At 41.5% G+C, this 15,501-nt stretch overlaps 1 protein-coding gene across 1 annotated transcript in view; it reads left to right on the plus strand.

Annotated features, from left to right (window-relative positions):
• Nucleotides 1-15,501, plus strand: part of LOC139744195 (laminin subunit gamma-1-like) — a 103,912-nt gene that overhangs the window by 70,290 nt on the left and 18,121 nt on the right. Inside the window, exons 7-22 of the mRNA XM_071654649.1 lie at nt 421-528; nt 2,995-3,131; nt 4,247-4,369; nt 5,399-5,588; nt 6,384-6,496; nt 7,183-7,413; nt 8,096-8,281; nt 8,881-9,010; nt 10,162-10,277; nt 10,775-11,065; nt 11,792-11,929; nt 12,151-12,342; nt 12,712-12,840; nt 13,418-13,598; nt 14,783-14,917; nt 15,158-15,332. Of these exons, the coding sequence (XP_071510750.1) occupies nt 421-528; nt 2,995-3,131; nt 4,247-4,369; nt 5,399-5,588; nt 6,384-6,496; nt 7,183-7,413; nt 8,096-8,281; nt 8,881-9,010; nt 10,162-10,277; nt 10,775-11,065; nt 11,792-11,929; nt 12,151-12,342; nt 12,712-12,840; nt 13,418-13,598; nt 14,783-14,917; nt 15,158-15,332 (2,575 nt within the window). The remainder of the gene's footprint in view (nt 1-420; nt 529-2,994; nt 3,132-4,246; nt 4,370-5,398; nt 5,589-6,383; nt 6,497-7,182; nt 7,414-8,095; nt 8,282-8,880; nt 9,011-10,161; nt 10,278-10,774; nt 11,066-11,791; nt 11,930-12,150; nt 12,343-12,711; nt 12,841-13,417; nt 13,599-14,782; nt 14,918-15,157; nt 15,333-15,501) is intronic.

Consider the following 15,501-nt stretch of genomic DNA (forward strand, 5'->3'; position numbering starts at 1 on the left):
ATTGTTGTCATTATCATCCTAGTTCTTGTTACTCTTCACGATGTTTGGATGATACTTTCAATGATGGCCTTCAGTAATCACAGAATTTATCTTGATACTTTTTTTTTGCAAAGAAAAGAAAAAAAGGGATCATTGATAGAGTAGATTAAAAGCTGTTATTTTCATGCTCAGATACTTGTGGGAATGAAAAGGTCACATAAATTTTTGTGAGCTGTTGTTTTCGCATTTTGACTTAGCTATCATAAGTGCACTGCACTACACTGCGTGGCGATATTTTCATGTGTTGTTAAATTCGCAACCCAACAATGACTTGTGAAACTCGCGAATATTACAGTAACTTCTACAGAAATTGTTATCGTGGATGTTACTGGGAAAAATTTGAAACCCTCTGATCTCGACTGACCGCGCTTCTTTTTGCAGGAGCTGTGAGTGCTTGAGGGCGGGCAGCATCGATAACAACCCGACTTGCGACGAGAGGACTGGACTGTGTAACTGCAAACTGCACGTTGAGGGGCGGGACTGTGAGAGGTGAGTGATACCACAGCTCCTTGATTTCTCCACTTTTATACATGGTCATTACCGTAGAAACCAAAGCCGTCTTCAAGATGCTCCAGTTATCCCTTACTGTGCTTTAATCGCCACATGGCTCGCATGCTAGAGTGCTTTCTTTGCCGACTGGTGCCGATATCTGGAAACTGATTGTCACTGAATAGAAATTACTTAATCTCTGTCATTCCTGTCGTGCCACCGTGGCCTTCCTATTGGACTGAGAGACATCAGTTACGTTCAGACGGGAGCCCTTAACCTCGAAGACAGGAAACTTCGAGGTTAGAGCTTGTAGTTAGGGACCGTGAAGACGCACTCGTAGTTAGCAAACCTCGAGGTTTGCTTGATGTTTCGAGCCACGAGAAATCTTATGGTTAGCGCTCTAACCACGAGCCGCGGGGGGTCCCCACTCGTAGTTAAGCACCGTGTGGACACAAAAAACAACGAACTCGAAGTTAAGAGTGACCTTGCCGTAAACTCCAGCCCCCACAATTTCCCTCTGCTTCTGGGTCAACCTCCCAAACATACACCACAAACACACTACACGTGAAAAACCTATGACGCATGACACAACAACATCATCTTTTCTTCCCATGCGCTTGATCTCTGAAACTGAACACATCAAACTCGCTACTGTATTCTATATTCTTCTCCGACGCTAAAAAAAAAAATGTTTTCGACGAATATCTTCATAAAGGCATAAAGTCATCAGTGTAGTGCTATCTCTGCATACCATGACGGAGAAAAAGAGTACCTGTAAGCGAGTCCGACAGGTTGGACTAAAGAATAAATAGACGCCTTGTTAGCAGTGTGGGCTGAAACTTCCGGTTTTGTGGTTTTAACATCGAGTGGGACCCACTCATAGTTATGGGGGGGGGGGGGGCAGAAGCTTAACCTCGAGGTTTAGTAATCTCGAGGTTAAGATTCGTCGTGTGGACACACGTCGTAGTTAGGGGGCAAGAGCTAAACCTCGAGGTTTCCTAACCTCGAGGTTAGGGCCTGCCATCTGAACGTAACTATTGCTACACCTGACTGGGCTTGTTAGGTTTACAACTAAGTTGAGTTTGGAGGGATTACTGAATACTGATGAAAGAACATGGCAAGTTAAGGTACATAGTTAGTGCCTGGGCACATAAATGGGTAAACATGTGACTCATAATCCACAAGAGTGATATAAATTATGACGTACATCACATGAAATGACTAAATTGAACCTCTAGTTAACTCTCTATGTGTTAGTGAGGACAAGGTCAGCCAATTAGCACTGACTAACTAAAATCATATGTGCCTTTACCCCTTTTTTTTATTGCTTTTTTTATACCCCCGCCAAACGAAGTTTGAAGGGGGTATATAGGAATCAGCGGACGGTCGGTCGGGCGGTCGGTCGGGCGGTCGGGCGGTCGGGCGGTCGGGCGGTCGGTCCGTTGCAAATCTTGCGTCGCAAACTACTTCCTCAGTTTTCAACCGATTCCTATAAAACTTGGCACAGATGTGTGCCTTGGGTTGTAGATGTGCAAGACGTATTTTTTGACAGTACCCAAAAGTATGTTGCCATGGTAACGGCATATTATGGGCAAAAATGGGTACAAATCTTGCGTCGCGAACTCCTCCCACAGTTTTTGATCAATTTTTATGAAATTAGGTACAGATGTTCATCTGAATATGTTAATGTGCAAGACACATATTTCCGCAGTGGCAAAAAGTGCGTTGCCATGGTAACAGCATGTTATTGGTAAAATATAGGGCAAAATGCTTCATGGCAAAACTGCTTCATCAGTGTTCTTCCAATTCTCATGGAATTCATATTGAATGTTTGTCTTAGGATATAGGTCAGCATGACACATTTCTTGACAGTGACAAAAAGTATGTTGCCATGGTAACAGCTCACATATTATGAGCCAAAATGATGGAAAATTTTGTGTTGCAAACTACTTCCTCAGTTTTTGCCCAATTTCCATGAAACTTGGTACAGATGTGTGCCTTTGGTTGTAGATGTGCAAGACGCATTTTTCGACAGTACCCGAAAGTACGTTGCCATGGTAACGGCATATTAATGGCAGAAGATCAAGGAAAGATCTTGCGGATTTAACTACTTCCTCAGTTTTTTGACCAAAGCTTATGAAATGTTGTTTTGACCAAAGCTTATGAAATGTTGTTTGGCGGGGGTATAACCAGTCGCTGTAGCGACATTTCTAGTTTTTGCTTGTGATAGCTTTAAAATAAATCTAGTGTAAGTGTTGAAATCAATATGATCACATTTTATTGATAAAAGGTCTTTTCGATGTACATGTACATTGTATGTTTAGCAAATTGCTTGAATAGTTCTTAATTTGCTTACTACCAGAGTGATATTGCATACTCACTATATAAGTCTTGCATTTCAGACAATAAGAAATTTATTTCATTTTCTTATTTGTTTGGATTTGAATTGGTTCTTTTCCCCAACAGGTGCAAGACGTCATATTTCAACTTGCAGGAGTCGGACCAATATGGTTGCCTGCCCTGTTTCTGTCATGGACATTCCGATACCTGCACATCAGCTCCAGGATACGAAGTGACCTTCATCGAGTCAGACTTTGACTTAGGTGTGTTGGGGATTTTATTGGATGGAGACATAGATGAATAGATTGCTGAATGGATAAATGGATAGATTGATGAATGGATAGATTTATGAATGGATAGATGGATGAATGGATAGATTGATGGATAAATGGATACCATTTTAGATGTATGAATAGAATGATGAATGAATGAATGGATAGATGGGTGGGTGGATTAATAGATGAATGGGTAGATAGATGGATGAGTGGATTGGTGATGGATTCATAGATCAATTGAAACTTAAATGACAAATTGGTGGATGGATGAATGCATTCATTCATGGATAGAGGGATAGATGAATGGATAGATTGATGGATTGACATATATATTTCAGAATGGAGGGATGGAAAGATGGATCAATGAATAGATGGGTATATGAATGGGTGTATGGGTGGATGATTGAGTTATGGACAGAAGACAGAATTACAGTGGGATTAGAGTCATGTATCTGTACCAGAGTGAAAATGTCATTAACTATGTACATGATAGTATTAATTAGGCATGTGAGGCAAAGGTCATCAAAATTTGACACATGGTGTTATAGTACCACTACCCTAGATACAATTTGTATTTGTGTGTGTGTGTGTGTGTGTGTGTGTGTGTGTGTGTGTGTGTGTGTGTTTATTTCAGTCAAATTCATGTGAAATAAACATACATGTATTCGCTGATGTATTCACAGTTGTCGTAATCACGGAATCTAAAGAACAAATTATGCTTATGAAGCATTTTGGCAAGGAACTGTAAGTCAATGATTTTTGTATTTTAAAAACAAATATTTTCGTCATTTAGTTATCAAATTTGCTTTTCAAGCACATTATCTCACACATAAGAGGCTTGTTGCTGATATATTTTCCGGCAACTGGAAACTGAAAGCTAAGGTATGAAGCGTTTTTTTTTTTTCTCGTCTCAGTAATTTTTCAGCACTTGCTTACACATGGTGTAAGTGCAGTCCTTTTTCCTGACAATTGTGCTCAATAGTCACTGTTTGTTTGTTTGTATGTATATTCTTTCCCAGGTGATTTCCAAGTCTTTCCAGAGGCATTTAGGATAATCATCTTCTTATCCTGATCTTTTTTTTTTTTTTATTATTATTTTCCAGGCATGAATGGCTGGAAGGCCCAGACCTTAGATGGAGAGGATGAGGTGTTGGTTTACAATGCTATCACCAAGGAGGTGGGAGTGGCCAGTGTTGACAGCCAACCGATTTACTTTGTCGCTCCAGGTATGATTTACGATACATGAATTTTGGGTGGACGTGAAGGTCGAAATGAACATTGTTTTTACCTTTTGTTAGGATTTGTAAATCAGGTTTTTACCAGACTTAGCACGGATCATTCTCAAAGGCAGGACACCCACAAATGCTGCAACTACCAGTGTACGTGTATGTAAATTTTGAATCTCTAGATTGTGCGGCGGTATGGCCAATCCGTGGTGAATTCAGATTGTCTTAAAGGTAACAAAAATGAACATATTAGGTTTGTTTCAAACATATTTGCGGGGTGGGGTGGGCTAAGTTTTGAAATCAACATTTAAAGTTTGAGCGAAGGCTGTATTAATGATTGCTTGGAAATAGCCATCCTTATTTGGGAGAGGATACACTTATTCATATACTGTAGTACACTTATCTCACATCAGGGCTTCAAAGCAGAGCCCCAGAGGTCTAAAAGGCACTGTGATAAAAATACATTATATATCCAGATCAAATCATGCCTTGTAGTTGGATTGCATGTAGACACATTGTACTAGAAATAGGATAGACACCAAACTTGTTCTTGACAGTTCAAGGCGTAGGTTCTTTGAACTTGCAGGGAAAGAGTTAGCCCTTTGATAATTTTCGCCCTCTAAAATTTGTGATTAAATTAAGGGGAAATCATTCTTAAGTGAATGGAAATGCAGACTTTTACGCAGATGATACAGATATTTTCCCTTGGGGGCCATGGGCCTGGGCTGCTGAGAGCACAAACGCTTAACATGTCTACCATCACCTGTCTTCAATAGTATAACTGTACTGTAATATTGTATAAACCTTGATAGATTATGAATGAGGATTGTTAACAGGGCTGGAGAAGAAGCAATGCTAAACATGTTTAAGGGCACTGCAGGCAAAAGTGCATCAATGTTGAATATGACTCGAATATCATGTGACCATGAAGTACATCGCTCAAACAGAAGCGCAAGTCCAATAATTGGTTTTGACTTCATGCCGTATCTTGTTCTGCGCTTTGTCCTTTTCCCCCCCACCCAACCACAGAGAAATATCTAGGCAACAAGCTCTTCAGCTATGGACAGGAGCTTAGCTTTGAAATGCGGCTGGGCAACGACAACGTGGCCCACACGGTGGCCGACCTGATCTTGGAGGGAGACGGGAGGCAGATCTCCGCGCCGCTGCTCGCCCAGAACAACGAGGCACCGGGGATCTACCCCCGGAGATACACCTTCAAGTAAGTCCGCTGGGGAGCCCCCAGGGAATTCTTCTGCAAATGAGTGGAGATTGTGCACATTACGTAATAGTACTCCATGTTAAAGTTGGCAGCTAATGAATGACATTGAGCAAATCGTAGAATAGTGATTTCATATCAGTTAGACCTAGTTTGAGAAAAGTTATGAAATGGTAAAGTTTTCCTTGTTTCGACAAAGCGATGCTTCTGGTCAGAATCAGATGTGAGATGAAGTGATGATGTCATCACAATCCGCTCTCCCATTGATTTGCACAGTATACCTGTATCTCTTGTGATTTTTTTTTCTTTTCCCTTTTTGTAAATGAAAATCAAATGGAATAAAGGATAGATCCTCTGAGAATATATCTGAGAAATGATCACTTCTTATTTAAGACATGAGAATTATAACTGTGAAATTTTATGATATATTAAAAAAATTTTTTACTGACCAATGGAATACTTTGAAGGAGTTGACATCATCGTCTTCTTTCTACTTGCATATGTAATGTACCTCATTTAATCACTGTTAAATTAAATTTTATTGGATAAAAGGCAATTTGTACATGATGTGAAATTTTACTTGAAATGTCATTGAGCAGTTCATAGCTGTGTATGTGTGCACTTTGTAGCGTGACTGTATTAATCAGTCTCATTCAAAGAGGAAGAGAGAATTGAGTGATGTAGAAGTGAAAGGAAGGAGATGTGCCACACGCACAGTGGCAGTGTGCTCAACAGAAGAGAGAAAGTAGTAATTTGACACCGTCCTCTCCCTCTCCCATTCCTCCTCCTCTGCCTCAGACTCAGGGCAGAGCAAGAGATGGGATGGACCCAAGTCCCGACAGCGTTCGACTTCCAGCGTCTGCTGGCCAACCTGACAGCCATCAAGATCCGAGCCACGTACTCCGATGGAGGTTGGTACTTGACTCTGAAAACCTTTGACATGTGTCATCCGTTAAATTTCCACCATTTTGTTATGTTCTCCACTGGATGCACTGCCTTGAGTTTGCTCTCAGATATTTTATAAGGTTTGATATATTTGTTTAAGCTTGTCCAAGATGTTTTACTTATTTGTTTGTAGCTGCACATATGATTTTAGCCTTCTCATAAGATAATCATTAAATTGCACGGTTTCAGCATTTGGGTAATTTGTTGATTCCCCAGAAACATCTCATCATCACACTCAAGATATAAAATATTGAATATATATATTGCATGTGATACAGTTCCAATCAGGAACAGACTGTCATGTCAAGACATAAAATTCTAGAAATGGAATAGTAAATTACAAAGTGCAAGTCATGAATAAAAAGAATAAAAACTCATTACCTGTGAATGTGCCTTATGGTTTGCACAGGGTGGTTATCTCTGTGAACATACACCCCCCCCCCCCTTGCTCATTATGGAAATAACGTATGTGTGAAAGATCACATGAATGAATGGCTACATTGTATAATCAAATTCAGTACTAAGTTCATTTAAGAATCCTCCACAACCCCCTTCCCCCCCCCCCCCAAAAAAAAAAAAAAAAAGATGGGAAGGAGAAAAAAAAACAACAACAACAACACCGTATGGCATCAACATCAATTTGCCTCTCCAGGTCAAGGCCATCTGGACGATGTGAGACTGGTCAGTGCCCAGCGGTCAGTTGGCCCTCAGGGCAACCGAGCCAACTTTGTGGAGCTCTGCCGCTGCCCCGAAGGCTACGTGGGCCAGTTCTGCGAGTCCTGCGCTGCCGGCTTCCGCCGCGACCCCTCGGGAAGCGGGCCGTACACACGCTGCATCCCGTGCCAGTGTAACAACCATGCTGATTACTGTGATGTGGAAACAGGTAATGGTCTTGAAATTGAATTTTGACATATTTTGCCCTTTGGTTGATGCTGTGTTATTGTTCATTGTAATGATTTCTTACATCGAGTTGGTTCTATTGTAGCTGATTGACAAATTCGCCCTACTTTGAAGCAGTTAAGCACTGATTAATTATCGTTTTAGTAGTAGCCACGATGAAAAATCATGGGCATACTTGCTCAGGTCGGACTCAACAGTGATCTCATCATAAATGCTAGACCGACGTCTTATCCAATAGACTACCAACCTTCCGCCTGATAGCCAGGGCTGGTTCTTCTCCCTTATAGTAGCGGGTACTGTGAATCTATTTAAGTGCGAAATTCTTATGCCAATTTTTTTGTTTTGATTGTAACTGATTGACAAATTTGTCAAGATTTCTTATGTTGTTGTTTTGAAATAATACTGTTATAGACTGTCACCCTTGCCCTTAGACAAGGCACTTTCAGATCTTGCAGTCATCCTTCAAAGAAAACTTAAAGCTATAAGGACCATGCCTCATGGACTCCTTGTGTAAAGTTTTGAAGTTGATGAGCAGTTCGTCGGAAGGGAAATGTAGCAACAAAATAAAAAAAAAGTTGATTTACTGTTGCATAATGCTCCCAAGATTCTATAAATTGAATTCAATTTCAACATTCTGTTCTACCTGTTCATCCTTCCTTCCTCAGGGGAGTGCATTTGCAATCACAACACCAGGGGTAACAACTGCGAGTTCTGTGAGAGGGGTTTCTATGGCAATGCCCTCCAGGGCACAGAGAATGACTGCCAGCCGTGCCCATGCCCGGGAGGCACGGAATGCATCCTTGATGCCTTCGACGAGGTCGTCTGCACTGAATGTCCAGAGGGTTATGTCGGTAAGTGCGGGGAGAAAACGGCAAATGCAGAAATTTGGATTTGTTTAAATCTGATGCATCCCTCTCAGGAGTAAGTCGGTGGTGATATTATATCAGACCAGTGTAGGGTCCTGCTCACTGTGACTAAGATGGCAATATTTGATTTAAGTATGGGTCTCCTATTACAAGTCTCTGTCAGATAATGTTGATATTGTTTTAGTATTAATATTGATATTTTGTTGTTTTTTTCTTGTATGTAGCAAAAAGAAATGCTGCCTAAAACAACTTGTCCAATAGTGGCGAGCCAATGGAGTAATATGGAGTCAAAAGGGACCTGAGCCTTCAATCCTAGCAGAATCTTCTAAAGCTTCAAAAGCTTTGAGAGCGCAGGCCCCCTTTTGACTCTGTTTTTCTTTTTCTTTAGCTTACTTTGTAAGCACAAATACAGCAGAGTTTAAAGTACAACTGGTGACATGATGATATTTAACATATTGTGCTATTTGACTTAATAGTTCTAAGAAAACAGCAAATGATGCAAAAAGACCAAAACAACTACAGGCCATCAATGTTCAGTGGAGTAAGCATCACCTCATCACACTAACTGACCATCTCTTTGACAGGCAACCGCTGTGAGTACTGTGCTGATGGCTTCTTTGGTGACCCCACCGGCATCAGGGGAGAGAGGCGGGCCTGCGGACGGTGCTACTGCAACAACAACATTGACCCCAATGCTGTCGGCAACTGCGACAGGTAAGAGGACAAGTGTGTTTGATAGGATGTGTAGTGGAATAATCTGCGGTACTAAAACCTGTGTCTGCTTATGTTATAGAGCTAACAAGTCTCCCTGATACAGCAAGGGGCTCACTGAAAATCAAAGTTTCTCTGCTGTGTCCTAACAATGGAATGCAGTAGCCTCCCTGATTGATTGATTGATTGATTGTTTGTTTGATTGATTGATTGATTGATTGATTGATTGTTTGGTTGGTTGGTCGGTCGGTCGGTCGGTTGGTCGGTCGGTCAGTTGATCAATTGATGATTGATTGATTGGTGTTTATTTATTCATCAATTTCAAAACACTGCATGTCAAACAGATACGCATCAATTGCTAATTACACTACTTAGCATCCTTTTTGCAGCCAGAGATTGAATTGCAAATGTTGCTGTACACTGATTAATAACACATAACATTTTCTGCCATAATGCATAACAATTTCTACAATAGCACAATGATAGAAAAGAACAGGAAGATAGAGAAGAAACAAAGAGGAAATCACTGGTGCCGAAAATATCGAGTAGTTCAAGTTTCTGGGCATATCATGACTATATAACTGAATTGGAAATAATTGAAAAATGTTAATATTACTATGTAAAAAACGAAATGTGATACCAGAATAAATCAAATTGAGATGTAAACTTTGAGATGTGAATACTTGCAGTTCATATACATGTCCCTTTATCATCTCTTGTTATTGAGTCATCTTCTTGTCTGTAACTGCTTCTAGGTGCTATCTTTTTTCATGTCATCACACTATGTGATTCTACATCCTCTTGGTCAGACGTCATTCAGTTTTCTTCCACCCTTCCAATCTTCAGTCTATTCTCCTCTGTACTCTCCTCTTCCTCTCAATATGCAAAGCATTATACACTGAGTAATGACAAAAGTAATGGTGATGATGAAGATGCTAAATAATGATAATACTGGTAATATCAAAATTTATAATGTTGATTTGAATCAGAACAAATAGTTGATGACCAGACATCAAATCTAAATAAACGAACTTCTAGGAGTTTTGATTTTGTTTCTCTTCCCTTCCTTGCAAATGTGATATGAAATGCTTTTAAAAAAATGAATTTTTTTTCGTCCTTGAAATTCCTTTCTCTGCCATTGTCTTTGCACCAAGATTTACTGGCGAGTGCCTCAAGTGTGTTTTCAATACCGGTGGCCCCAACTGCGAGTACTGCCTGCCCGGTTTCTATGGCAACGCGCTTGGAGTACCCAAGGGAGAACAATGTCAACGTGAGTAAACGGGCACCCCTTTTTTCATCTTTGCAGATATTGGTAGCAACATGTGCAATCAAACCCCCTGCAGACTGTCTACACACCCATAGGCATGGTATTACTGCATCCAACCCTCATCTAAATTTTCTACCTTTGATTCACCTGTAGATTTATGCAGTTTTCAATACATGTCTTGGTTTTTTGTGTGGTTTTCTTTTTTTAGAAAATAGGCCTCCATGCACTATGAAATAAGGGACATTTTATGACTGATGTAGCTGATATTTAAACAGTTCTTGTGATGTGTTTGACCTTGTGCATACACATGACTCCCTGGACTTGTTTGCAGACCCAAATATCAGGTAGAACATCTTGATCGGTTGAAGATTGATGGGTCTACGGTTGTGGAAACCAAGTGAGGCAGTATGTGTGAATGGCCAGCACTTTGCCAGAAAGTGTTTAGGATTGTTTCGGATGCCCTCAAATAAAATCTTGCCCTTCCATCAACCCCTCTGCAGCATGCGGTTGCTACAGTCCAGGATCAAGGAGCTTTGAGTGTTCCCAGGATTCCGGCCAGTGCCAGTGTCTACCCAACGTGCAGGGGCGTGACTGCAGCGAGTGCTACCCCGGCTACTGGAACATCGACAGCGGGCGGGGCTGTGAGGCCTGCTCCTGCGACAACGTCGGCTCCACCTCGCCGCAGTGCGACATCGGCACCGGACAGTGTCCCTGCAAGCCCGGCGTGACCGGCCTGAGGTGTGACCAGTGCGAATATGACCACTACGACTTTTCGCTGTCGGGATGCACTCGTAAGTCTTTCACACCTCTTCACTTCTTAACACTTTGATGCCTTTGATACACCTGTAGAATACACGATAGCAACCTGATGTATTATTAGGGCCCTGTTACGTGAAGAGTTTTTAAATGAATGGATTATTGCAGTGACTATAACAGCAACTGAAATGCTCACATGTCATGCCAGGATGACTGCAGCTGTCATAAATTGCAATGAATGTTAATGCAATTGAGACCAGATTTGAATCTCTTTACCTACATATATTTTATATGTGAAGTTATGAGACATACAAGTGGAGAAAAACAGGAAGTGTGATGTATATACACTTTTAGAGACTGAAAAAAAAAAATGCTTTGATAGGTGATCAAATTTTCCCCATTGTTACAGTGGGAATAAGTGCTATTGGAGTAGCAAGCAAAACATCAATTTCATTTCTAAAGATACGTCAGGTGAAAATGAGAATGCTGTTAAGTTGCTATTAAACCCATAGTGTTTGAGACAACTTAAACGCCCTGCTCGTTCTCAACCGACGAATACTTGTCAAATAAAGAAATGGTATTAAGATTTGCAAAGTACGAATGGTATTTTGTGACTGCCCATAAACTGCATGGTTCTGAAAAGGCCAGCTAAAAGTAGAAAACGAGGAGAATGGCCACAGAGTTAAAGACAGAGTGAGAAATTACTTTTGTCCCCGGCAAACTGTAGGGTGTCAATCTCTTGTCTTGTTGCCTTTCGACAGCATGTGAGTGTAACCCTCAGGGATCCCTGTACGCCAACTGCACATCTAGGGGTATCTGTGAGTGCCAGCCAGGAGTCATCGGCGACAAGTGTGACTCGTGCGAGGAGAACTTCTACAACATCGCTCTTGGGTGCATTGGTAAGTTCTGCCTCGACGAGAGAATATTATGCTCCCAAAATGTATGAGGTATACAGTATTGGCTGATTGGAAATGTTCACATGCGGCAGTCTTATAATAAATTGATTGCCACCAGGGTCATATGAAACGTGTGGAAGCTGGAGAGATACTGCATCTACTTGGTAATTCTGTCCGTTTTGTCATTTTTCATTTGTGTGTATGCTTACATTGTTCTCCTTCAGCCTGCCCTGTGTGCTACAACTTGGTGCGGGACAAGGTCGGCGAGCACCGCCAGAACCTGGCCGACCTGGCCAACAAAATCCAGCAGTTCATGACCAATCCCAAGGTGGTCAACGACGAGGACTTCGAACGTCAGCTGAATGAGCTGGAGAGGATTCTAAACGCGACGATCGATGAGGCCCTCGTGGCATCTGGTAAGAGATGAGAATTGCCTGCTTCCGAGGATGTTCCCTATTTTGCCACCAGTTGACGTAGTTACCTGCCTACTATGTGCTATGTCCTATCTCTCAGATATCTGTGTAAAATTGTTATATTTTGTGTAGCTTTATGTATGTGTTTCTATTGATATATCAGTAAAGCAAGTTTGCAGTTTACAATGACAATAAAAGACCAATATCTTATGTCCATCAATTGGTCAGGCCCATGGCATTCAGATCCATGTATGAGCCCTGTGCTTTTTTCAATGCTGCGCAGATTTTTCTGCATCATGTGAAGACAAGACTGATAATCCATGGTCAGCGCGTAATGAAATCCTTTTGGTCGCCCTTTTCTTTTGTCCACAGCTGATGACCAGAATCTGGCCACCTACCTTCAGTCCATCAAGGACAGCTTGGACGACCTGAGGGAGCGGCTCGGTCGTATCGGGGCCACCATCAACCAGGCAAATGGTTCAACAGAGGCAGCCAAAGAAGGTAAGAGAGAGACCATCTTGCTTAGTTTATATATATCTCATACAAGTGTCACAGGTGTTATGTCCTTTGAGGGATGGTATAATTTTGGTTGAGATGGGGATTCAAATTTTTACTCTTTTGCGAGACAATAACAAATCATTTATGAATTATTATAGAGCATACAATTCTAAGAGGAATTCCAATTTTCATTAAATAAACTTTGAATTTCTCTTAGGATTGTATGCTCATTCATATTTCTTACGAGGTTTTTCATTATCTCATAAAAAAGTTGGAAACCTGAAGCCCCATCTCAGCTCAAACTACATCCTCCCTTTGAATAATTGTCCCTTGCTGTTTATGTTGTCTCTTTTCTTTCTTTTTGCATCAAAATATCTCCATATTCTTCTGGTTCTCTGCAGTTCCTGAATCATGGACCAGGTTGTTCATTGCGTTCATTTTCTGTAAGAGTCCTATATTGTGTTTAAAAGTACTTCCATTTGAGAAATATCAGCATGCATGAGATGAAAAGAAATGAAATCTAAAGTTTCTTCCATCAATATGTCCAATTGCTACCGTCTATTCCTCATTCTTCCGGCAGATGTCGCCGAATCAAATGCCATCATCGAGCGTCTCAAGCGGCTGCTGCCTGATGCCCAGACCCTTCTGGACGAGCGGGGCTGGGCCGAGCTGGACCGTCTCAACACCCTGTCCCGGAACATGTCGGACCAGGAGCGGCTCATGTTGCAGTTGGCCCAACAGGCCCGACAGCTGGCCGATGAGTAAGGAGGAGACACGCCCACTTTCTCTTCATACTGTAGCTCACCTGAGCCAAGAGCACCAAAGGCTCAGGTTAAATTTGGGATCTAGTTTTCGCATATTTATTTCCTTGAGATTGTGTGGTCAAATTTTTACCAAATTTTCGCTCGGATAATAGAATATATATTTTTACAAATTGGCGCCTTGCCCCACTTGGGGCCCACTAGAGGCCTAGATCCCTCAAGTTAAGAGAATCTTTAAGTACGTGTAAGTTGTCTGCTAGAGATATTTTGAGTAATTTTGATACTATAAACATTAGTTAATGTACTTTAAAGTTTTTTTTTTAATGGCAGATTCAGGGGTTGCCCCCTTGTGGCTAGGACCAAATTTGGGGACCAGTTTTCACATTTTGATCTTCTTTTTGAAAATATAAGGGCAAATTTTGTGTAACATTGGCAAGATATTATTTCCAGTATGCAGATGGAACATGACAAGTGGATACCATGTCCTCTTGGAGGTCCCCCAAAGCTGCCATAGCTTGCCATAGTTTGTTCTATTCTGTTTGAGTAATAGTGTGCAAGAATGTGAGGAAGGTGAACTTGCATGCAATACTCGGGTAAAGCGTTAGACCCCAGGACTCCCCCCCCCCCCCCCCCACCCCCACCCCCAACCTTGCTCTGTGGCTACAAGGCTAATCAGGACTGATTATCTAACACCAGTGTACAAGTCAAGGATTATAAAAAAAAAAAAATCAAATTTTATGTCTAGGATTGACGATTCTTCCATTTTTATCAGTCCTTGAATGATAATGATAATGATAATGATAATGAATAACATTTATATAGCGCTTAATACTGATGTTTCTAAGCGCATCAAATCGGGGAAAAAATAATATATATAACGTAAAAACAAAATACAGCATTATGTACATATTATAATAACGACAGCAACAACAACAACAGCAAAATTAAAATGATACTTCCCATTACCTGTAGATCACACATTTAAACCATGACATCATAATGGCAGTGGTGGTTTCTTCTGTGGTGTAGTTAACATGCATCGAGTTTAACTCACATTGAGCAGATACTGTATAGAGGTCTTGTCATCGAGAGTTCCGCGATATCCTTTGAATATGCAGCTGCCCCGACTTTTTGAAATGTTGTGGCCTGTGTGACATCACAAATATACAATTCTTCCCATACAGGCACACTGCTGCATCTGCAGGAATCGAAAAGACCGCCAATGATGCCCTTGAGCTTGCCTACGAGGCCCTGAGGAAAGTCCAGAACAGCAGCAACGGGCAGGACCTAGAGGAGCAGGTCACGGCCGTGGAAGACAGGTTTGTTGGTTGCCATAGATACCCAGTGGTAGACGAACAATGATGCTGATAGTGATTCACCAGTGTCTACACAGCAATTCACAAGATTCACTTGTCAAATGTAGTTTAATGTATATGTTTGTTTTAGCGTGAATGTTTCAATATTGGATGAGAGCCTCGGGTATCATTTGATTCAGACAGTAGCATCCTCCTATGACTCCAAATCCTCCTCCTCCTCCTATTCTCCCTCCCGATCGGCAGATTCCGTGAGGCCCAAGACCTCTTCAACCAGGTGGCGAATACAGCGAATGACTGCCAGCAGCGTGCCCAGGAGGCCGCGGAGGAGGCCCTCAAGCTGCTCACCAAGGCCAACATGCCCATCCCACCCATCGACATCAACTCCCTCCTGGATGCTGCCAATGATCTGAGCGTCAGAGTGAGTGTCACTTGTCTCGTTTGTTGCCATAGCAACAGCATTGAGAGAGGGGGAAAAAAATAATGCTAGTTGTCAGGGTCTGATCCATGAACTGCTTTCCATATCGCCAATTCAATTCAATCCAAGTCCGGCAGTGTGGTGCTGATTTTGTGCTAGGATAGCAATATAT

The sequence above is a fragment of the Diadema antillarum genome, unplaced genomic scaffold, assembly GCF_040938485.1.
Source record: "Diadema antillarum isolate AM-2024a unplaced genomic scaffold, OU_Dant_1.0 scf00000035, whole genome shotgun sequence".
Lineage (NCBI taxonomy): Eukaryota > Metazoa > Echinodermata > Echinoidea > Diadematoida > Diadematidae > Diadema > Diadema antillarum.